This window comes from Cuculus canorus, chromosome 31, assembly GCF_017976375.1.
Source record: "Cuculus canorus isolate bCucCan1 chromosome 31, bCucCan1.pri, whole genome shotgun sequence".
In the NCBI taxonomy this organism is placed as follows: Eukaryota; Metazoa; Chordata; class Aves; order Cuculiformes; family Cuculidae; genus Cuculus; species Cuculus canorus.
The window spans coordinates 647,214-661,589 of NC_071431.1; the positions used below are offsets into that span (position 1 = coordinate 647,214).

Below are 14,376 nucleotides of genomic sequence, written 5' to 3' on the forward strand. Positions count from 1 at the left end.
GGAGGCGCCGCGGCCCCGGTTGGATCGCGGTGTCCATCTTTGCCGCCGGCAGCTCCGTCGGATACCGCGGCGTATCGGCTCCTCCTCACCACCTACGCCCGACCCAGGGGGGGCCCCACCCGACAGCCCCCGGCGGGGACCAAGCGCCTCAACACCGACGGTGAGGAGGCCCCGCCCCCCTCTGGAAGCCCCGCCCCCTTTAGAATCCCCCTTTGGAAGCCCCTCCCCCTTTAGAATCCCCTTTTGGAAGCCCCTCCCCCTCCCTGTAGCCCCCCCGGAAGCCCCTCCCCCCGGAAGCCCCTCCCCCACATTGGAAGCCCCTCCCCTTTTGGAAGCCCCTCCCCCTTTGGAAGTCCTCCCCTTGGAAGCCCCTCCCCCTCTGGAAGCCCCTCCCCCTTTGTAATCCCCTCTCCCCCCTGGAAGCCCCTCCCCCTTTTGGGGACCCCTTTTGGAATCCCCTCCCCCTCAGGAAGCCCCTCCCCCTCTGGAAGCCCCGCCCCCTCCCAGTAGCCCCTCCCCCTCACCGCCCCCCTCCCGCCCCCCCCCAGGGGCTTACGCTGAGGCCGATGTCACCGGAGGCTCCGCCTATGCCCTCGCTGGCCCCGCCCCCGCGCCCTCCCCCCCCCTCCCCGCCTTCCCCCGCGGCCGCCTGCGCTTCCGCCAGAAGCTGGGGGAGGGGCAGTTCGGAGAGGTAAGACACGCCCCCCTGTCGGCAAGCCACGCCCCCTCGGAGAAGCCCCGCCCACAGAGACCTATTAGTTCCCTGTGTAAGCCCCGCCCCTTCTATCAAGCCCCACCCACCAGGACACCACCCCCACCCCCCCGCATTGACCCCGCCCCTTCCCTCTGAGACCACGCCCCTTCTGCTGAGCCCTGGCCACGCCCCCTGTCACCGAGGTCACGCCTCCACCCTGGCCACACCCCCTCTCGATGAGCCCTTGGGCCATGGCCACGCCCCCTTCCCCGCCCCCGTGGCTGTGACTGTGGCCACGCCCCCTGCCGCCTTGTACCCACCCAGTGTCTGAGGCCCCGCCCCCTGCCACTTTGCCCCTCCCCTGTGCCTCAGGCCTCGCCCCCTGCTGCCTTGCCCTGACCCCCGTGGCTTAGGCCCCGCCTCTGCCACCTCATCCCCGTGCCCGAGGCCCCGCCCCCTGACATCTTGTCCCGCCCCCTGTGTCTGAGGCTCCACCCCTGCCACCTTGTCCCACCTCCTGTGTCTGAGGCCCCGCCCCTGCCACCTCGTCCCCGCCCCTGTGGCTGAGGCCCCGCCCCTGCCACCTTGTCTCCTCCCACCATGGTTGAGGCACCGCCCCCTGCCGTCTCGTCCCCGCCCCCCGAGGCCAAGGCCCCTTGTCCGAGGCCCCGCCCCCTTGTCCGAGGCCCCGCCCCCGGTGGCTGAGGCCCCGCCCACAGGTGCTGCTGTGTGAGGTGCAGGAGCCGCAGGCGCTGCCCCCCCCCTCGCGCCCCCCCGCGCTGCCTCCGGGGCGGCCGCTGCTCGTGGCCGTCAAAGTGCTGCGCCCCAACGCCACCAAGAACGCCAGGTGGGAGCCACGGAACCGCCACACAAACACCGCCACAACACCGCCACAACACTGCCACAACGCCGCCACAAAACTGCCACAACACTGCCACAACGCCGCCACAAAACTGCCACAACACTGCCACAAAACCGCCACAAAACTGCCACAACGCCGCCACAGAACCGCCACAACACTGCCACAAAACTGCCACAAAACCGCCACAACACCGCTGCCACAACACTGCCACAAAACTGCCACAACGCCGCCACAAAACTGCCACAAAACTGCCAGAAAACTGCCACAAAACAGCCACAACACTGCCGGGGGGGAAGGGGGGGGGGGGGCAGAACCGGCCCTGAGGGCAGTCGGGGGGGGAAGGGAATCTGGGGGAGAAGTGGGTGCAATCACGAGGGTTCGGGGACCTTTGGGGGGAATTGGGGCAGAACTGAGGGGATTCGAGACGGGAAAAGGGAATCTGGGGGAGAATTGGGTGCAATCAAGAGGGTTTTGGGGGGGATTTGGGTGGAATCAAAGGGGTTTGGGGACATTTAAGTGGAATGAAGGGGGGGTTTGGGGGATTTGAGTGGAATTGGGGCAGAACTGAGGGGATTTGAGATGGGAAAAGGGAATCTGGGGGAGAATTGAGTGGAATCAAGAGGGTTCGGGGACGTTTGAGGGTATTTGGGTGGAATCAAAGGGGTTTGGGGTGATTTGGGGGGAATGTAGGGGGTTTGGGGTCATTAGAGTGGAATTGGGGCAGAAACGGGTGGATTTGAGGGGATTTGGGGTGGGAAAAGGGAATCTGGGGAAGAATTGGGTGGAATCGAGGGGATTTGGGGCAGAATTGGGTGGAATTGGGGCAGAACTGGGTGGAATCGAGGGGATTTGGGGCAGAATTGGGTGGAATTGGGGCAGAACTGGGTGGGATCGAGGGGATTTGGGGCAGAGTTGGGTGGAATTGGGGCAGAACTGGGTGGGATCGAGGGGATTTGGGGCAGAATTGGGTGGAATTGGGGCAGAACTGGGTGGGATCGAGGGGATTTGGGGCGGAATTGGGGCAGAACTGGGTGGGATCGAGGGGATTTGGGGCAGAATTGGGTGGAATTGGGGCAGAACTGGGTGGGATCGAGGGGATTTGGGGCGGAATTGGGGCAGAATTGGGTGGAATCGAGGGGATTTGGGGCAGAGTTGGGTGGAATTGGGGCAGAACTGGGTGGGATCGAGGGGATTTGGGGCAGAGTTGGGTGGAATTGGGGCAGGACTGGGTGGAATCGAGGGGATTTGGGGCAGAATTGGGTGGAATTGGGGCAGAATTGGGTGGAATCGAGGGGATTTGGGGCGGAATTGGGGCAGAATTGGGTGGAATCGAGGGGATTTGGGGCAGAATTGGGTGGAATTGGGGCAGAACTGGGTGGGATCGAGGGGATTTGGGGCAGAGTTGGGTGGAATTGGGGCAGGACTGGGTGGAATCGAGGGGATTTGGGGCAGAATTGGGTGGAATTGGGGCAGAATTGGGTGGAATCGAGGGGATTTGGGGCAGAATTGGGGCAGAATTGGGTGGAATCGAGGGGATTTGGGGCAGAGTTGGGTGGAATTGGGACAGAACTGGGTGGGATCGAGGGGATTTGGGGCAGAATTGGGTGGAATTGGGGCAGGACTGGGTGGAATCGAGGGGATTTGGGGCAGAATTGGGTGGCGAGGGGGTTTGCTGAGGCGTCCTGGGGGGCAGACGGGATTTCCTGCAGGAGGCGCGGACGCTGGGGCGGCTGCGGGACCCCAACATCGTGCGGCTGCTGGGGGTGTGCGCGGGCGCGGGGCCCCTCTGCATCATCACCGAGTACATGGAGCACGGGGACCTCCACCAGTTCCTGGGGGGGCCCAGCGGAGACAACCTCAGGTGGGGGAACCCCTGTGACCACGCCCCCTCCTTCCATGACCACGCCCCCTCCTTCCCTGGACACACCCCCTCCTTCCCTGGCGACCCCCAGGACCTCTCTAGGGACCCCTAGAACACATGGAGAACTCAAAGGACCCTTTAAGGACCCCCCAGGACCCCTTTATGACCCCCAGGACCACTTTAGGGACCCCCAGAACCCCTTTAGGGACCCACAGGTTCCCTTTATGACCCCCAGAACCCCTTTACGGACCCCCAGGACCTCTCTAAGCACCTCCAGGATCCCTCCAGGACCCCCAGGACCTCTCTAAGGACTTATTTAAGAGTCCCAGGACCTCACTAAGGACCTATTTAGGACCTCTCCAAGCACCTCCAGGATCCCTCTAGGACCCCCAAGAGCTCTTTAAGGACCTATTTAGGACCCCCAGGACCTCTCTAAGGACCTATTTAGGATTCCCAGGACCTCTCCAGGCACCTCCAGGATCCTTCTAGGACCCCCGGGACCTATCTAAGGACCACCAGTTTCCCTCTAGGACCCCCAGGACCTTTCTAAGGACCCATTTAGGACCCCTCTAAGCACCTCCAAGATCCCTCTAGGACCCCCAGGACCTCTTTAGGAACCCTCAGGACCCCTTTATGACCCCCAGAACCCTCTTAGGTATGCCCAGGACAACTCTTGAGACGCCAGGACCCTTTTAGGGACCCCCAGGACCTCTCGAAGCACCTCCAGGATCCCTCTAGGACCCTTAGAACCTCTCTAAGGACCCATTAGGGCCCCCCAGGAGACCTTTAGGACCCCCTGACCCCATATCTCACCAGCCTTCGGACGCTGCTGCACGTGGGCGCCCAGATCGCCTCGGGGATGCGTTTCTTGTCCGGGTTGAACTTCGTCCACCGCGACTTAGCGACGCGGAACTGCCTGGTGGGCGAGGGCTTCACCGTCAAGGTGGCCGACTTCGGCATGAGCCGCCACCTCTACGGTAGCCACTACTACCGGGTGCGCGGGCGAGCCCTGCTGCCCATCCGCTGGATGGCCTGGGAGTGCATCCTCATGGTGAGATGGATTACGGAGGAACGGGCGAAAATGAGGGCTTTGGGGGCGTCTGGGGCGGCTTGAGGGGGATTTGGGTGGAATCAAAGGGGTTTGGGGGGGATTTGGGTAGAATCAAAGGGGTTTGGGGGGGATTTGGGTGGAATCAAGGAGGTTTGGGGGGGATTTGGGGACGTTTGGGAGGGATTTGGGTGGAATCAAAGGGGTTTGGGGGGATTTGAGGACGTTTGGGAGGGATTTGGGTGGAATCAAAGGGGTTTGGGGACACCTGGGGAGGAATCAAAGGGGTTTGGGGACATCTGGGGGGGATTTGGGCGGAATCAAAGGGGTTTGGGAGGGATTTGGGTGGAATCAAAGGGGTTTGGGGGGGATTTGGGTGGAATCAAGGAGGTTTGGGGGGGATTTGGGGATGTTTGGGAGGGATTTGGGTGGAATCAAAGGGGTTTGGGGACATCTCGGGGGGGATTTGGGTGGAATCAAGGGGGTTTGGGGGGGATTTGGGGATGTTTGGGGGGGATTTGGGTGGAATCAAAGGGGTTTGGGGGGATTTGGGTGGAATCAAGGGGGTTTGGGGGGGATTTGGGGACGTTTGGGAGGGATTTGGGTGGAATCAAAGGGGTTTGGGGGGATTTGAGGACGTTTGGGAGGGATTTGGGTGGAATCAAAGGGGTTTGGGGACACCTGGGGAGGAATCAAAGGGGTTTGGGGACATCTGGGGGGGATTTGGGTGGAATCAAAGGGGTTTGGGGGGGATTTGGGTGGAATCAAGGAGGTTTGGGGGGGATTTGGGGACGTTTGGGGGGGATTTGGGTGGAATCAAGGGGGTTTGGGGACATCTGGGGGGGATTTGGGTGGAATCAAAGGGGTTTGGGGACACCTGGAGGGGAATCAAAGGGGTTTGGGGACATCTGGGGGGGATTTGGGTGGAATCAAAGGGGTTTGGGGACATCTGGGGGGGATTTGGGTGGAATCAAAGGGGTTTGGGGACATCTTGGGGGGGATTTGGGTGGAATCAAAGGGGTTTGGGGACACCTAGGGGGGAATCAAAGGGGTTTGGGGACATCTGGGGGGGATTTGGGTGGAATCAAAGGGGTTTGGGGACATCTGGGGGGGATTTGGGTGGAATCAAAGGGGTTTGGGAACACCTAGGGGGGAATCAAAGGGGTTTGGGGACATCTGGGGGGGATTTGGGTGGAATCAAAGGGGTTTGGGGACATCTGGGGGGGATTTGGGTGGAATCAAAGGGGTTTGGGGACACCTGGGGGGGAATCAAAGGGGTTTGGGGACACTTGAGGGGGATTTGGGTGGAATCAAAGGGGTTTGGGTACATTTGGGGGGGGATTTGGGTGGAATCAAGGGGATTTGGGGCAGAATTGGGTGGAATCCAGAGGATTTCAGGCAGAATTGGGTGGAATCCAGGGGATTTGGGGAAATTTGAGTGGAATCGGGGCAGAATTGGGTGGGATCCAGGGTATTTGGGGCAAAATTGGGTGGGATCCAGGGGATTTTGGGAAATTTGAGTGGAATCAGGGCAGAATGGGGTGGGATCCAGGGGATTTGGGGACTTTGGGGTGGCACTGGGTCCCCGCTCGCCCTCCCAGGGCACCTTCACGCCCGCCAGCGACGCCTGGGCCTTCGGGGTGACGCTGTGGGAGGTGCTGACGCGGTGCCGCGAGCAGCCCTACGGCCGCCTCAGCGACGAGCAGGTCATCGCCAACGCCGGGCACCACTTCCGAGCCCAGGGACGCCAGGTGGGCACTGGGAGGGCACTGGGAGGGGACTGGGAGGCACTGGGAGGGGACTGGGGGTTGCTGGAAGGGACTGGAAGGTGCTGGGGAGGACTGGGAGGGCACTGGGGGCCACTAGGAGGGGTCTGGGAGGCACTGGGAAAGGTCTGGGAGGCACTGGGGCTCACTGGGAGGGGTGGAAGGTACTGGGCAGGGACTGAGAGGGACTGGGGGTCACTGGGAGAGGACTTGGAGGCACTGGGAGGGGACTGGGAGACACTGGGAGAGGGCTGGGAGGGGTCTGGGAGACACTGGGAGAGGGCTGGGAGGCACTGGGGAGCACTGAGAGGGGCTGGAAGGTACTGGGTGTCACTGGGAGGGGTCTGGGAGGCACTGGGAGGGGTCTGGGAGGCACTGGGAGGGGTCTGGGAGGCACTGGGGCTCACTGGGAGGAGCTGGAAGGTACTGGGAGGGGATTTAGGGTCACTGGGAGGGGTCTGGGAGGGGCTGGAGGTCACTGGATGGGCTGGAAGGTACTGGGAGGAGACTGGGAGGGGTCTGGGAGGCACTGGGGCTCACTGGGAGGGGAGTGGGAGGCAATTGGAGGGACTGGGTCATACTGGGGGAACTGGGAGGACCCTGCGTGTCCCCAGGAGAGCCGGTCGTGCTGCCCAGTGCCTCCAGTTCCCCTCCCAGTGCTCCCAGTTCCCCCCAGTACTCCCAGTTCCCCCCCAGGAGTACCTGCCGTGCCCCCCGAGCTGCCCCCCCGCCCTCCACGAGGTGATGCTTCGGTGTTGGGCGCGCGACGCCGACGACCGACCGACCTTCGGCCTCCTGCACCGCCTGCTGCGCCACCAGGCCGGCCTCGCCTGAGCCCACCACCACTCCTCCTCCTCCTCCCTGGTGGCCTTCGGCCTCCTCGAGATCCTCCTTCGTCCTCCTCGAGATCCTCCTCTGTCCTCCTTGAGTTCCTCCTCCTCGAGATCTTCCTTCATCCTTCTCGAGATCCTCCTCTGTCCTCCTTGAGTTCCTCCTCCTCGAGATCTTCCTTCATCCTTCTCGAGATCCTCCTCTGTCCTCCTTGAGTTCCTCCTCCTCGAGATCCTCCTTCATCCTTCTCGAGATCCTCCTCTGTCCTCCTTGAGTTCCTCCTCCTCGAGATCCTCCTTCATCCTTCTCGAGATCCTCCTCTGTCCTCCTTGAGTTCCTCCTCCTCGAGATCCTCCTTCATCCTCCTCGAGATCCTCCTCTGTCCTCCTTGAGTTCCTCCTCCTCGAGATCCTCCTTCACCCTTCTCAAGTTCCTCCTTCGTCTTCCTTGAGATCCTTCTCCTCGAGTTCCTCCTTCATCCTCCTCAAGTTTCTCCTTCGTCCTCCTCGAGATCCTCCTTTGTCCTTGAGTTCCTCCTTCGTCTTCCTCGAGATCCTCCTTTGTCCTTGAGTTCCTCCTTCGTCCTCCTCGAGATCCTCCTTTGTCCTCCTTGAGTTCCTCCTTCGTCCTCCTTGAGATCGTTCTTCCTACTCCTCCTCGAGATCCTCCTTCATCCTCCTCGAGATACTCCTCTGTCCTCCTCGAGCTCCTCCTCCTCGAGTTCCTCCTTCATCCTCCTCAAGTTTCTCCTTCGTCCTCCTCAAGATCCTCCTTTGTCCTCCTCGAGTTCCTCCTTAGTCCTCCTTGAGATCCTCCTTCACCCTTGAGTTCCTCCTTTGTCCTCCTTGAGATCTTCCTTTGTCCTCCTCGAGATCCTCCTTCGTCCTCCTCGAGATCCTCCTTCGTCCTTGAGTTCCTCCTTCCTCCTCCTCAAGTTCCTCCTTCCTCCTCCTCGAGTTCCTCCTTTCTCCTGCTCATCATCCTTCTTCCTCCTCCCCATCTTCCTCCTCCCCATCTTCCTCCTTCCTCTTCCACCTCCTTCCTCTTCCACCTCCTCCCCATCTTCCTCCTTCTTCTTCCTTCCTCCTCCTCCTCCTCCTCTTCCTCCTCTTCCTCCTCCTCCTCTTCCTCCTCCTCCTCTTCCTCCTCCTCTTCCTCTTCCTCTTCCTCTTCCTCTTCCTCCTCCTCCTCCTCCTCCTCCTCCTCCTCCTCCCCTCCCCTCCCCTCCCCCAACACTGGACGCCCCCCCCCCCCGTTAATTACGGCCCCCAATTAGCGCGGGGGGGGCTGTAAATATTTGGTGCTGAAAGGGAGATTTTTTACATTAATATATAAAAGGGCTTTGAGGTCATTTCTGTCACTTTTATTTGGGGGGAACGGACCCGACTTTGGTCCCCAAACCCTTTGCCTCTTTGTCCCCAAACCCTTTTCCCCCTCTTTGTCCCCAAACCCTTTTCCTTTTTGTCCCCAAACCCTTTTCCCCTTTGTCCCCAAACCCTTTTCCCCTTTGTCCCCAAACCCTTTTCCTCTTTGTCCCCAACCCCCCGTGTCGCCCCCCCCCCCCCCCGGGGTCCCCAATTCCCACCCCCCCTCCCCAGTTCTTGGCAGGGATTTTCCCAGTTCAGTGGAGTGGGAATTCCAGTAAAGGGGAGGGGACAGACTGGTGGCACTGGTGTCACCCTATAGCCCCCCCTATAGGGGACACAGGGGTCTGGGAACCCCTAAAATGGGGGGGGGGGACACCCTATAGCCCCCCTATAGGGGACACAGGGGTCCGGGAACCCCTAAAATGGGGGGGGGGGCAGCCTATAACCCCCCCTATAGGGGACACAGGGGTCTGGGAACCCCCTAAATAGAGGGGGGAGGCAGCCTATAGCCCCCCCTATAGGGGACCGAGGGGTCCGGGAACCCCTAAAATGGGGGGGGGGCAGCCTATAGCCCCCCTATAGGGGACCGAGGGGTCCGGGAACCCCTAAACTGGGGGGGGGGGCAGCCTATAGCCCCCCCTATAGGGGACCGAGGGCTCTGGGAACCCCTAAAATGGGGGGGGGCAGCCTATAACCCCCCTATCGGGGACACAGGGGTCTGGGAACCCCCTAAATAGGGGGGGGAGGCAGCCTATAGCCCCCCTATAGGGGACCGAGGGGTCCGGGAACCCCTAAAATGGGGGGGGCAGCCTATAGCCCCCCCTATAGGGGACCGAGGGGTCCGGGAACCCCTAAAATGGGGGGGGGGCAGCCTATAGCCCCCCTATAGGGGACACAGGGGTCTGGGAACCCCCTAAATAGGGGGGGGCAGCCTATAGCCCCCCTATAGGGGACACAGGGGTCTGGGAACCGGGTGTTTGGACCCCTCCCATGACCCTATAGACCCCTCCCTTGATCCTATAGACCCCTCTCTTGACCCTATAGACCCCTCCCTTGATCCTATAGGCCCCCCCCCCCGAAAAAATATAGGCCCCCCCCCTTCGCGTGCAGTCGCCCCCCCACGTCTCCGCTCCCCGTGACGCAAAGTGGGAAAATCCCAGTGCGTGTAGGGGTGGGGGCAGGGAGCTATAGGGGAAAGGGACCCCCCCCGATGGCCTCCAGGTGACCCCTATAGCCTCTATAGGTCCTCCCTACCCCCTACAGCTCCCTATTACCCCCCTATATGCCCTGGACGTCTCCATACACCCCCCCATAGCCCCTATATGTCCCCTATAACCCCCATATGTCTCCAATATCCCCCTATATGTCCCCTCTATCCCCCCATATGTCCCCTCTATCCCCCTATACACTGTTTATAGCACCCATAGCGCCTCTGTCACCCCTGTACCCCCCCTATAGCCCTCTCTGCCCCCTCTATGGCCTCTTCTACACCCCCTATAGCCCCTCTCTCGCCCCTATACATCCCCTACAGCCCCTCATACACCCCTATACAACCCTATAGCCCTCTGTACACACCCTATAGACTCCTATACACCCCTATAGCCCCACGTACCCCCCTATACACCCCCTATAGCCCCCCAAATCCCCTCTGTCGCCCCTATGCACTCCCTATAGCCCCCTATACAGCCTCTATGGCTCCGTATAACCCCCCTATAGCCCCTGTACACCCCCATACACGCCCTATAGCACCCCATATCCCCACTGTCACCACTATATAACCCCCCTATAGCCCCTGTACACCCCCATACACCCCCTATAGCACCCCATATCCCCACTGTCACCACTATATAACCCCCTATAGCCCCCCATATCCCCTTTGCCGCCCCTAAACACCCCCTATAGCTCCTTATACGCCCCCTATCCACTCTCTACAACTCCCTCTACGCTCCCTATACCCCCTTATACACCCCTATAGCCCCTTATAAACCCCTATATACCCTCTATAGCCCCCATCTACCCTCTGTCACCCCTATGCACCCCCTATAGCCCCCCCATATCCCCTCTGTTGCCTGTATACATCCCCCTACAGCCTTCCATGCACTCCCTATAGCCCCTTATACACCCCTATACACCCTTTATAGCTCCGTATACACCCCCTATAGCCCCTTATAAACCCCTATACACCCTCTATAGCTCCGTATACACCCCCTATAGCCCCTTATACACCCCCGTACGCTCCCATACATCCCCTGTAGCCCCTTACACACCCCTATAGCCCCCCCATATCCCGTCTGTTACCCCTATACATTCCTTATAGCCCCCCATACAACGCTTATACACGCCCTATACACCCTCTATGGCTCCCTATACACCCCCTATAGCCCCTTATACACCCCTATAGCCCCCTGTACACTCCCATACACCTCCTATAGCCCCCTATACAGCCCCTATAGCCCCTTATACACCCCTATAGTCCACTGTACACTCCCATACACCCCGTATAGCCCCCTATACACCCCTATAGCGCCCTGTACACGCCCATACACCTCGTATAGCCCCTATACACCCCCTATACACCCCCTATACACCCCTATACACCCCTATAGCCCCCTATACACCCCCTATAACCCCTGTACCCCCTCATACACCCTTAGACACCCCCGCCAGCCCCCCTATACACCCCCTATAGCGCTCCATATCGTCGCCCATACACCCCCCTCTATCCCCTATAGGGCTCCATATCCCCCCTGCGCCCCCCCGGCCCCCCCCCCCCCCGGCGCCCCCCCGGCCCCCCCCCCCCCGGCTCCGCGCAGCCCCAGCCGGGTGGGCGGGGCTTCCCGCGAGGCCACGCCCCCACATAACGTAATATACGAGAGCGGCGAGTGGGCGTGGCCTCAATGCAGTGAGCGTGGCCTTGAAAGCAGTGCGGCCAATGGGAGCAGGCGTGGGCGTGGCTTAGGGTGGGCGGATGCCCCTCCACAGTGAGCGGGCGTGGCCTCGCGCGGAGAGCGGCCAATGGGAGCGAGAGTGGGCGTGACACCGGAGCGGGCGGGCGTGGTCTCAACTCGGCGCAGCCAATGGGAGTCGTGAGAGGGCGTGGCCGAGTTGTGCGTCACGGACGTAGCCACGCCCATTGCTATAAAATTGCCTCCTCAGGAGCCGCCGCCATTTTCTCGCCATGACGATGACGGTGACGATGGCGGCGGCGGCGGCAACGACGTGTTCCGGCCGGGGTTGGGGCCGTTCTGAGGGCTTTCCCGGTGGCGTCACCCCTTCCCCACCCCGGTATTTCACTTTCGAAACCCCCGCGGCGCCCAGCAGCAACCCCCGGCCCCGCCGCCGCCTTCGCCGGGTGCTCTACCCGCCCGCCGTGAGTACCGGGCGACCCCGACTCCTCAGGGCCCCTCTGAGGCCCCTCAGCTTCTGGGTGTCCCCCCCAAAACAGGCTCCCCCCCCCCCCCCCCCAAGGGGTTTCCAAACTGGATTCCCCCTCTCAATCTGGATTCCCCCTCTCAATCTCGATTCCTTTCCCCTCCGCCCATTTCACCCCCTCAATCTGGCTCCCATCCCCCTCCAATCTGCCCTCCCCTCCTTTAAGTGGCTCTTTTCCCCCCCTTTAAGTGGATCGCTTTGCTTTAAAATGGATTCTTTTGCCCCCCCTTCCCTTAAACTGGATTCCTTTCCCCCCCCGAACTGGATTCCTTTTCCCCCCCCCAACTGGATTCCTTTTCCCCCCACAACTGGATTCCTTTCCCCCTCAACATTCCTTTCCCCCCCCCAAACTGCCTCCTGCCCCCCTTTACTCCCCCAAACCGGATTCCTCTCCCCCTTTACCCCCCCCAGACTCCTGTTTCCCCCCCAGGACGTGCCTGGGATGGGCAGGATGAGACCCATTTCCCGGCTGTGAGTCACTTCCCTCCCCCTCCTGCCTGACTCACCCCCACCTGGAGCCTCGGGGGGGGGGAAAGGGGGGGAATCTGGGAAGGGGGAGGGATAATTCTCCCTCCCGCGAGGCAGGATTTGCCCCAGGGAGGTCACTTACCCTGTTTGCTTTGCCCCAGGGAGGGCAGTTACCCTTATTCCCCTTCTGGAAGCAAAGCAATATCGGGAAGGTTTGCCCTTGGATGGGTTCCTTAAGCCTGATTGAAGGAGTTATTTGCCCCAAAGATGGGATTTATTTGCCCCAGGGGGATTTATTTGCCCCAGGAGAGGGAGTTACTTGCCCCAGAAGGGGAATTACCCAACTTACCCACATGGAAGCTACGTGTTTGCCCTTGGATCCTCGTTTAAGCTTCCTTAAGCCTGGTTGAGGGAATTACTTCCCCCAAAATGGGATTTATTTGCCCAGAGGAGGGGATTACTTGCCCCGGAGGGGGCAATTACCCAAGTTATCCTCGTTTAAACTACGTGTTTGCCCTTGGATCCTCATTTAAGCTCCGTGTTTGCCTTCAAATGGATTCCTTAAGCCTCATCTTGGGGAGCTGCTTGCCCCAGGGAAGGACTTAGTTGCCCCAAGGTTCAGTTCTAACCCCCCCTTGTTGCCCCCCTCAGGTGCGGCGCCCGCTCCCGGCCGAGGAACCGAACGTGGCCAAGCGGCTCCTGGTGCTGCTTTTGGCTGTGGTGAGCGCCCAAGTGTACAACACGCCTGAAGAGGGGACGCCTGAGGTGGCTGTCACAGCTGTGGTGACACCGGAGACCCCCAAAGCAACTCTGGAGGCTCCCCCGATGACGCCAGTGACCCCCACTCTTCCTGCGGTGACATCCAGACACGGAGCGCTTCTCAGGACTGCTGGGACACCCCCAGGGACAACTTGGACACCCAATGGGACTCTGGTGAGGACGCCGGCAGCACCCATGGGTGCCTCCTGCCCCCGTCTGCTGCTGTCACCCACTCTTCAACCCCACAACTCCACGGCTGCTCACTGAGGGGCACCCAGGACCCTCACCTTCATCTCGGGGTGACACCCAGAACCCCGCTGTGCCCGTCACCGCCGCCTCGGGGCTGTGCCACACAGGCTGGACTAGTAGCCGCGCCTATTTTGGTGCCCACAGGGTGGCACCGAGCACCCATGGCTGCCCCTTACACGTTTAGGAGGCATTTTGCACCTATTATGGGTGTCCCTACCTCACCTTCGGGGCTGCCCCAACACCCAGGGGTGGTTCGGGGGCCGCTCCCCTCGTTCCTCCTTCCGCCTACGGCATTTATTTATTGTATTTATTTCGCGTTATTTAATTCGGGGTTATTTAATGTCATTTTGGGGGGTATTTAATAATTGCTTTTTAACAGAACTCGCTGCTGGGTCTTATTTGAGCCTTGAATGCTCGGGGGGGGCTGAATTCCACCCCAATTCCCCTCTTTGCCCCTTTTTGCCGCCAGAAAATTCCAGGAAAGAAGCAGTTTTCCATGTTTTCTGCCCAAATTTCCCCTTCCATCTCCTCCCTATATGAGAAAATAGCATTTTTCTGTGCTTTCTGCCCAAATTTCTCCTTCCTTCTCTTTGCTTGGTGAGAAAATAGCATTTTTCCATGCTTTCTGCCCAAATTCCCCCCTTTTTCTCCCCTCACTTTGCAAGAAAAGAGCAGTTTTCCATGTTTTCTGCCCAAATTTACCCTTTTTTCTTCTTCCTTATGCGAGAACATAGCATTTTTTGATGCTTTCTGCCCAAATGTCCCTTCTTTTCTCCTCCTTAGGTAGGAAAATAGCATTTTCCATGTTTTCTGCCCAAATGTCCCTTCTTTTCTCCTCATTAGGTAAGAAAATAGCATTTTCCATGTTTTCTGCCCAAATTTCCCCTCTTTTCTCCTCTTTAGGCAAGAAAATAGCATTTTTTCCATGCTTTCTGCCCAAATTTTCCCTTTTTTCTCCTTCTTAAGCGAGAAAATAGCATTTTTTGATGCTTTCTGCCCAAATTCCCCCTTCCTTCCCTTTGCTTTGCAAGAAAATAGC

General features: G+C 59.9%; 2 protein-coding genes across 5 annotated transcripts in view; both read left to right on the forward strand.

Annotated features, from left to right (window-relative positions):
- LOC128849624 (epithelial discoidin domain-containing receptor 1-like) overlaps positions 1 to 7,314 on the forward strand; it is a 22,193-nt gene extending 14,879 nt beyond the window's left edge. For 2 of the 4 annotated variants that reach the window (XM_054052050.1, XM_054052051.1), the window contains exons 12-18: positions 53 to 160; positions 549 to 691; positions 1,414 to 1,541; positions 3,250 to 3,417; positions 4,234 to 4,468; positions 6,067 to 6,216; positions 6,928 to 7,314. In XM_054052050.1, the coding sequence (XP_053908025.1) occupies positions 53 to 160; positions 549 to 691; positions 1,414 to 1,541; positions 3,250 to 3,417; positions 4,234 to 4,468; positions 6,067 to 6,216; positions 6,928 to 7,065 (1,070 nt within the window). In that variant the 3' untranslated portion in view covers positions 7,066 to 7,314. Of the gene's footprint in view, positions 1 to 52; positions 161 to 548; positions 692 to 1,413; positions 1,542 to 3,249; positions 3,418 to 4,233; positions 4,469 to 6,066; positions 6,217 to 6,927 lie in introns of those variants that run through there. The other 2 variants (XM_054052052.1, XM_054052053.1) reach the window with 1 other exon arrangement.
- A 4,281-nt stretch (positions 7,315 to 11,595) lies between these two features.
- IER3 (immediate early response 3) lies at positions 11,596 to 13,730 on the forward strand. The gene is made up of 2 exons (XM_054052107.1): positions 11,596 to 11,799; positions 12,981 to 13,730. The coding sequence occupies exons 1-2, from the start codon at positions 11,608 to 11,610 to the stop codon at positions 13,353 to 13,355; spliced, it is 567 nt and encodes a 188-aa protein (XP_053908082.1). The 5' UTR covers positions 11,596 to 11,607; the 3' UTR covers positions 13,356 to 13,730.
- Positions 13,731 to 14,376: the final 646 nt, after the last annotated feature.

Coding starts and splice junctions, on each gene's coding strand:
- IER3 (XM_054052107.1), top strand. CDS start 11,608: ATGACGATGACGGTGACGATGGCGGCGGCGGCGGCAACGACGTGTTCC. Junction 11,800..12,980: donor GGGTGCTCTACCCGCCCGCC/GTGAGTACCGGG, acceptor TGCCCCCCTCAG/GTGCGGCGCCCGCTCCCGGC.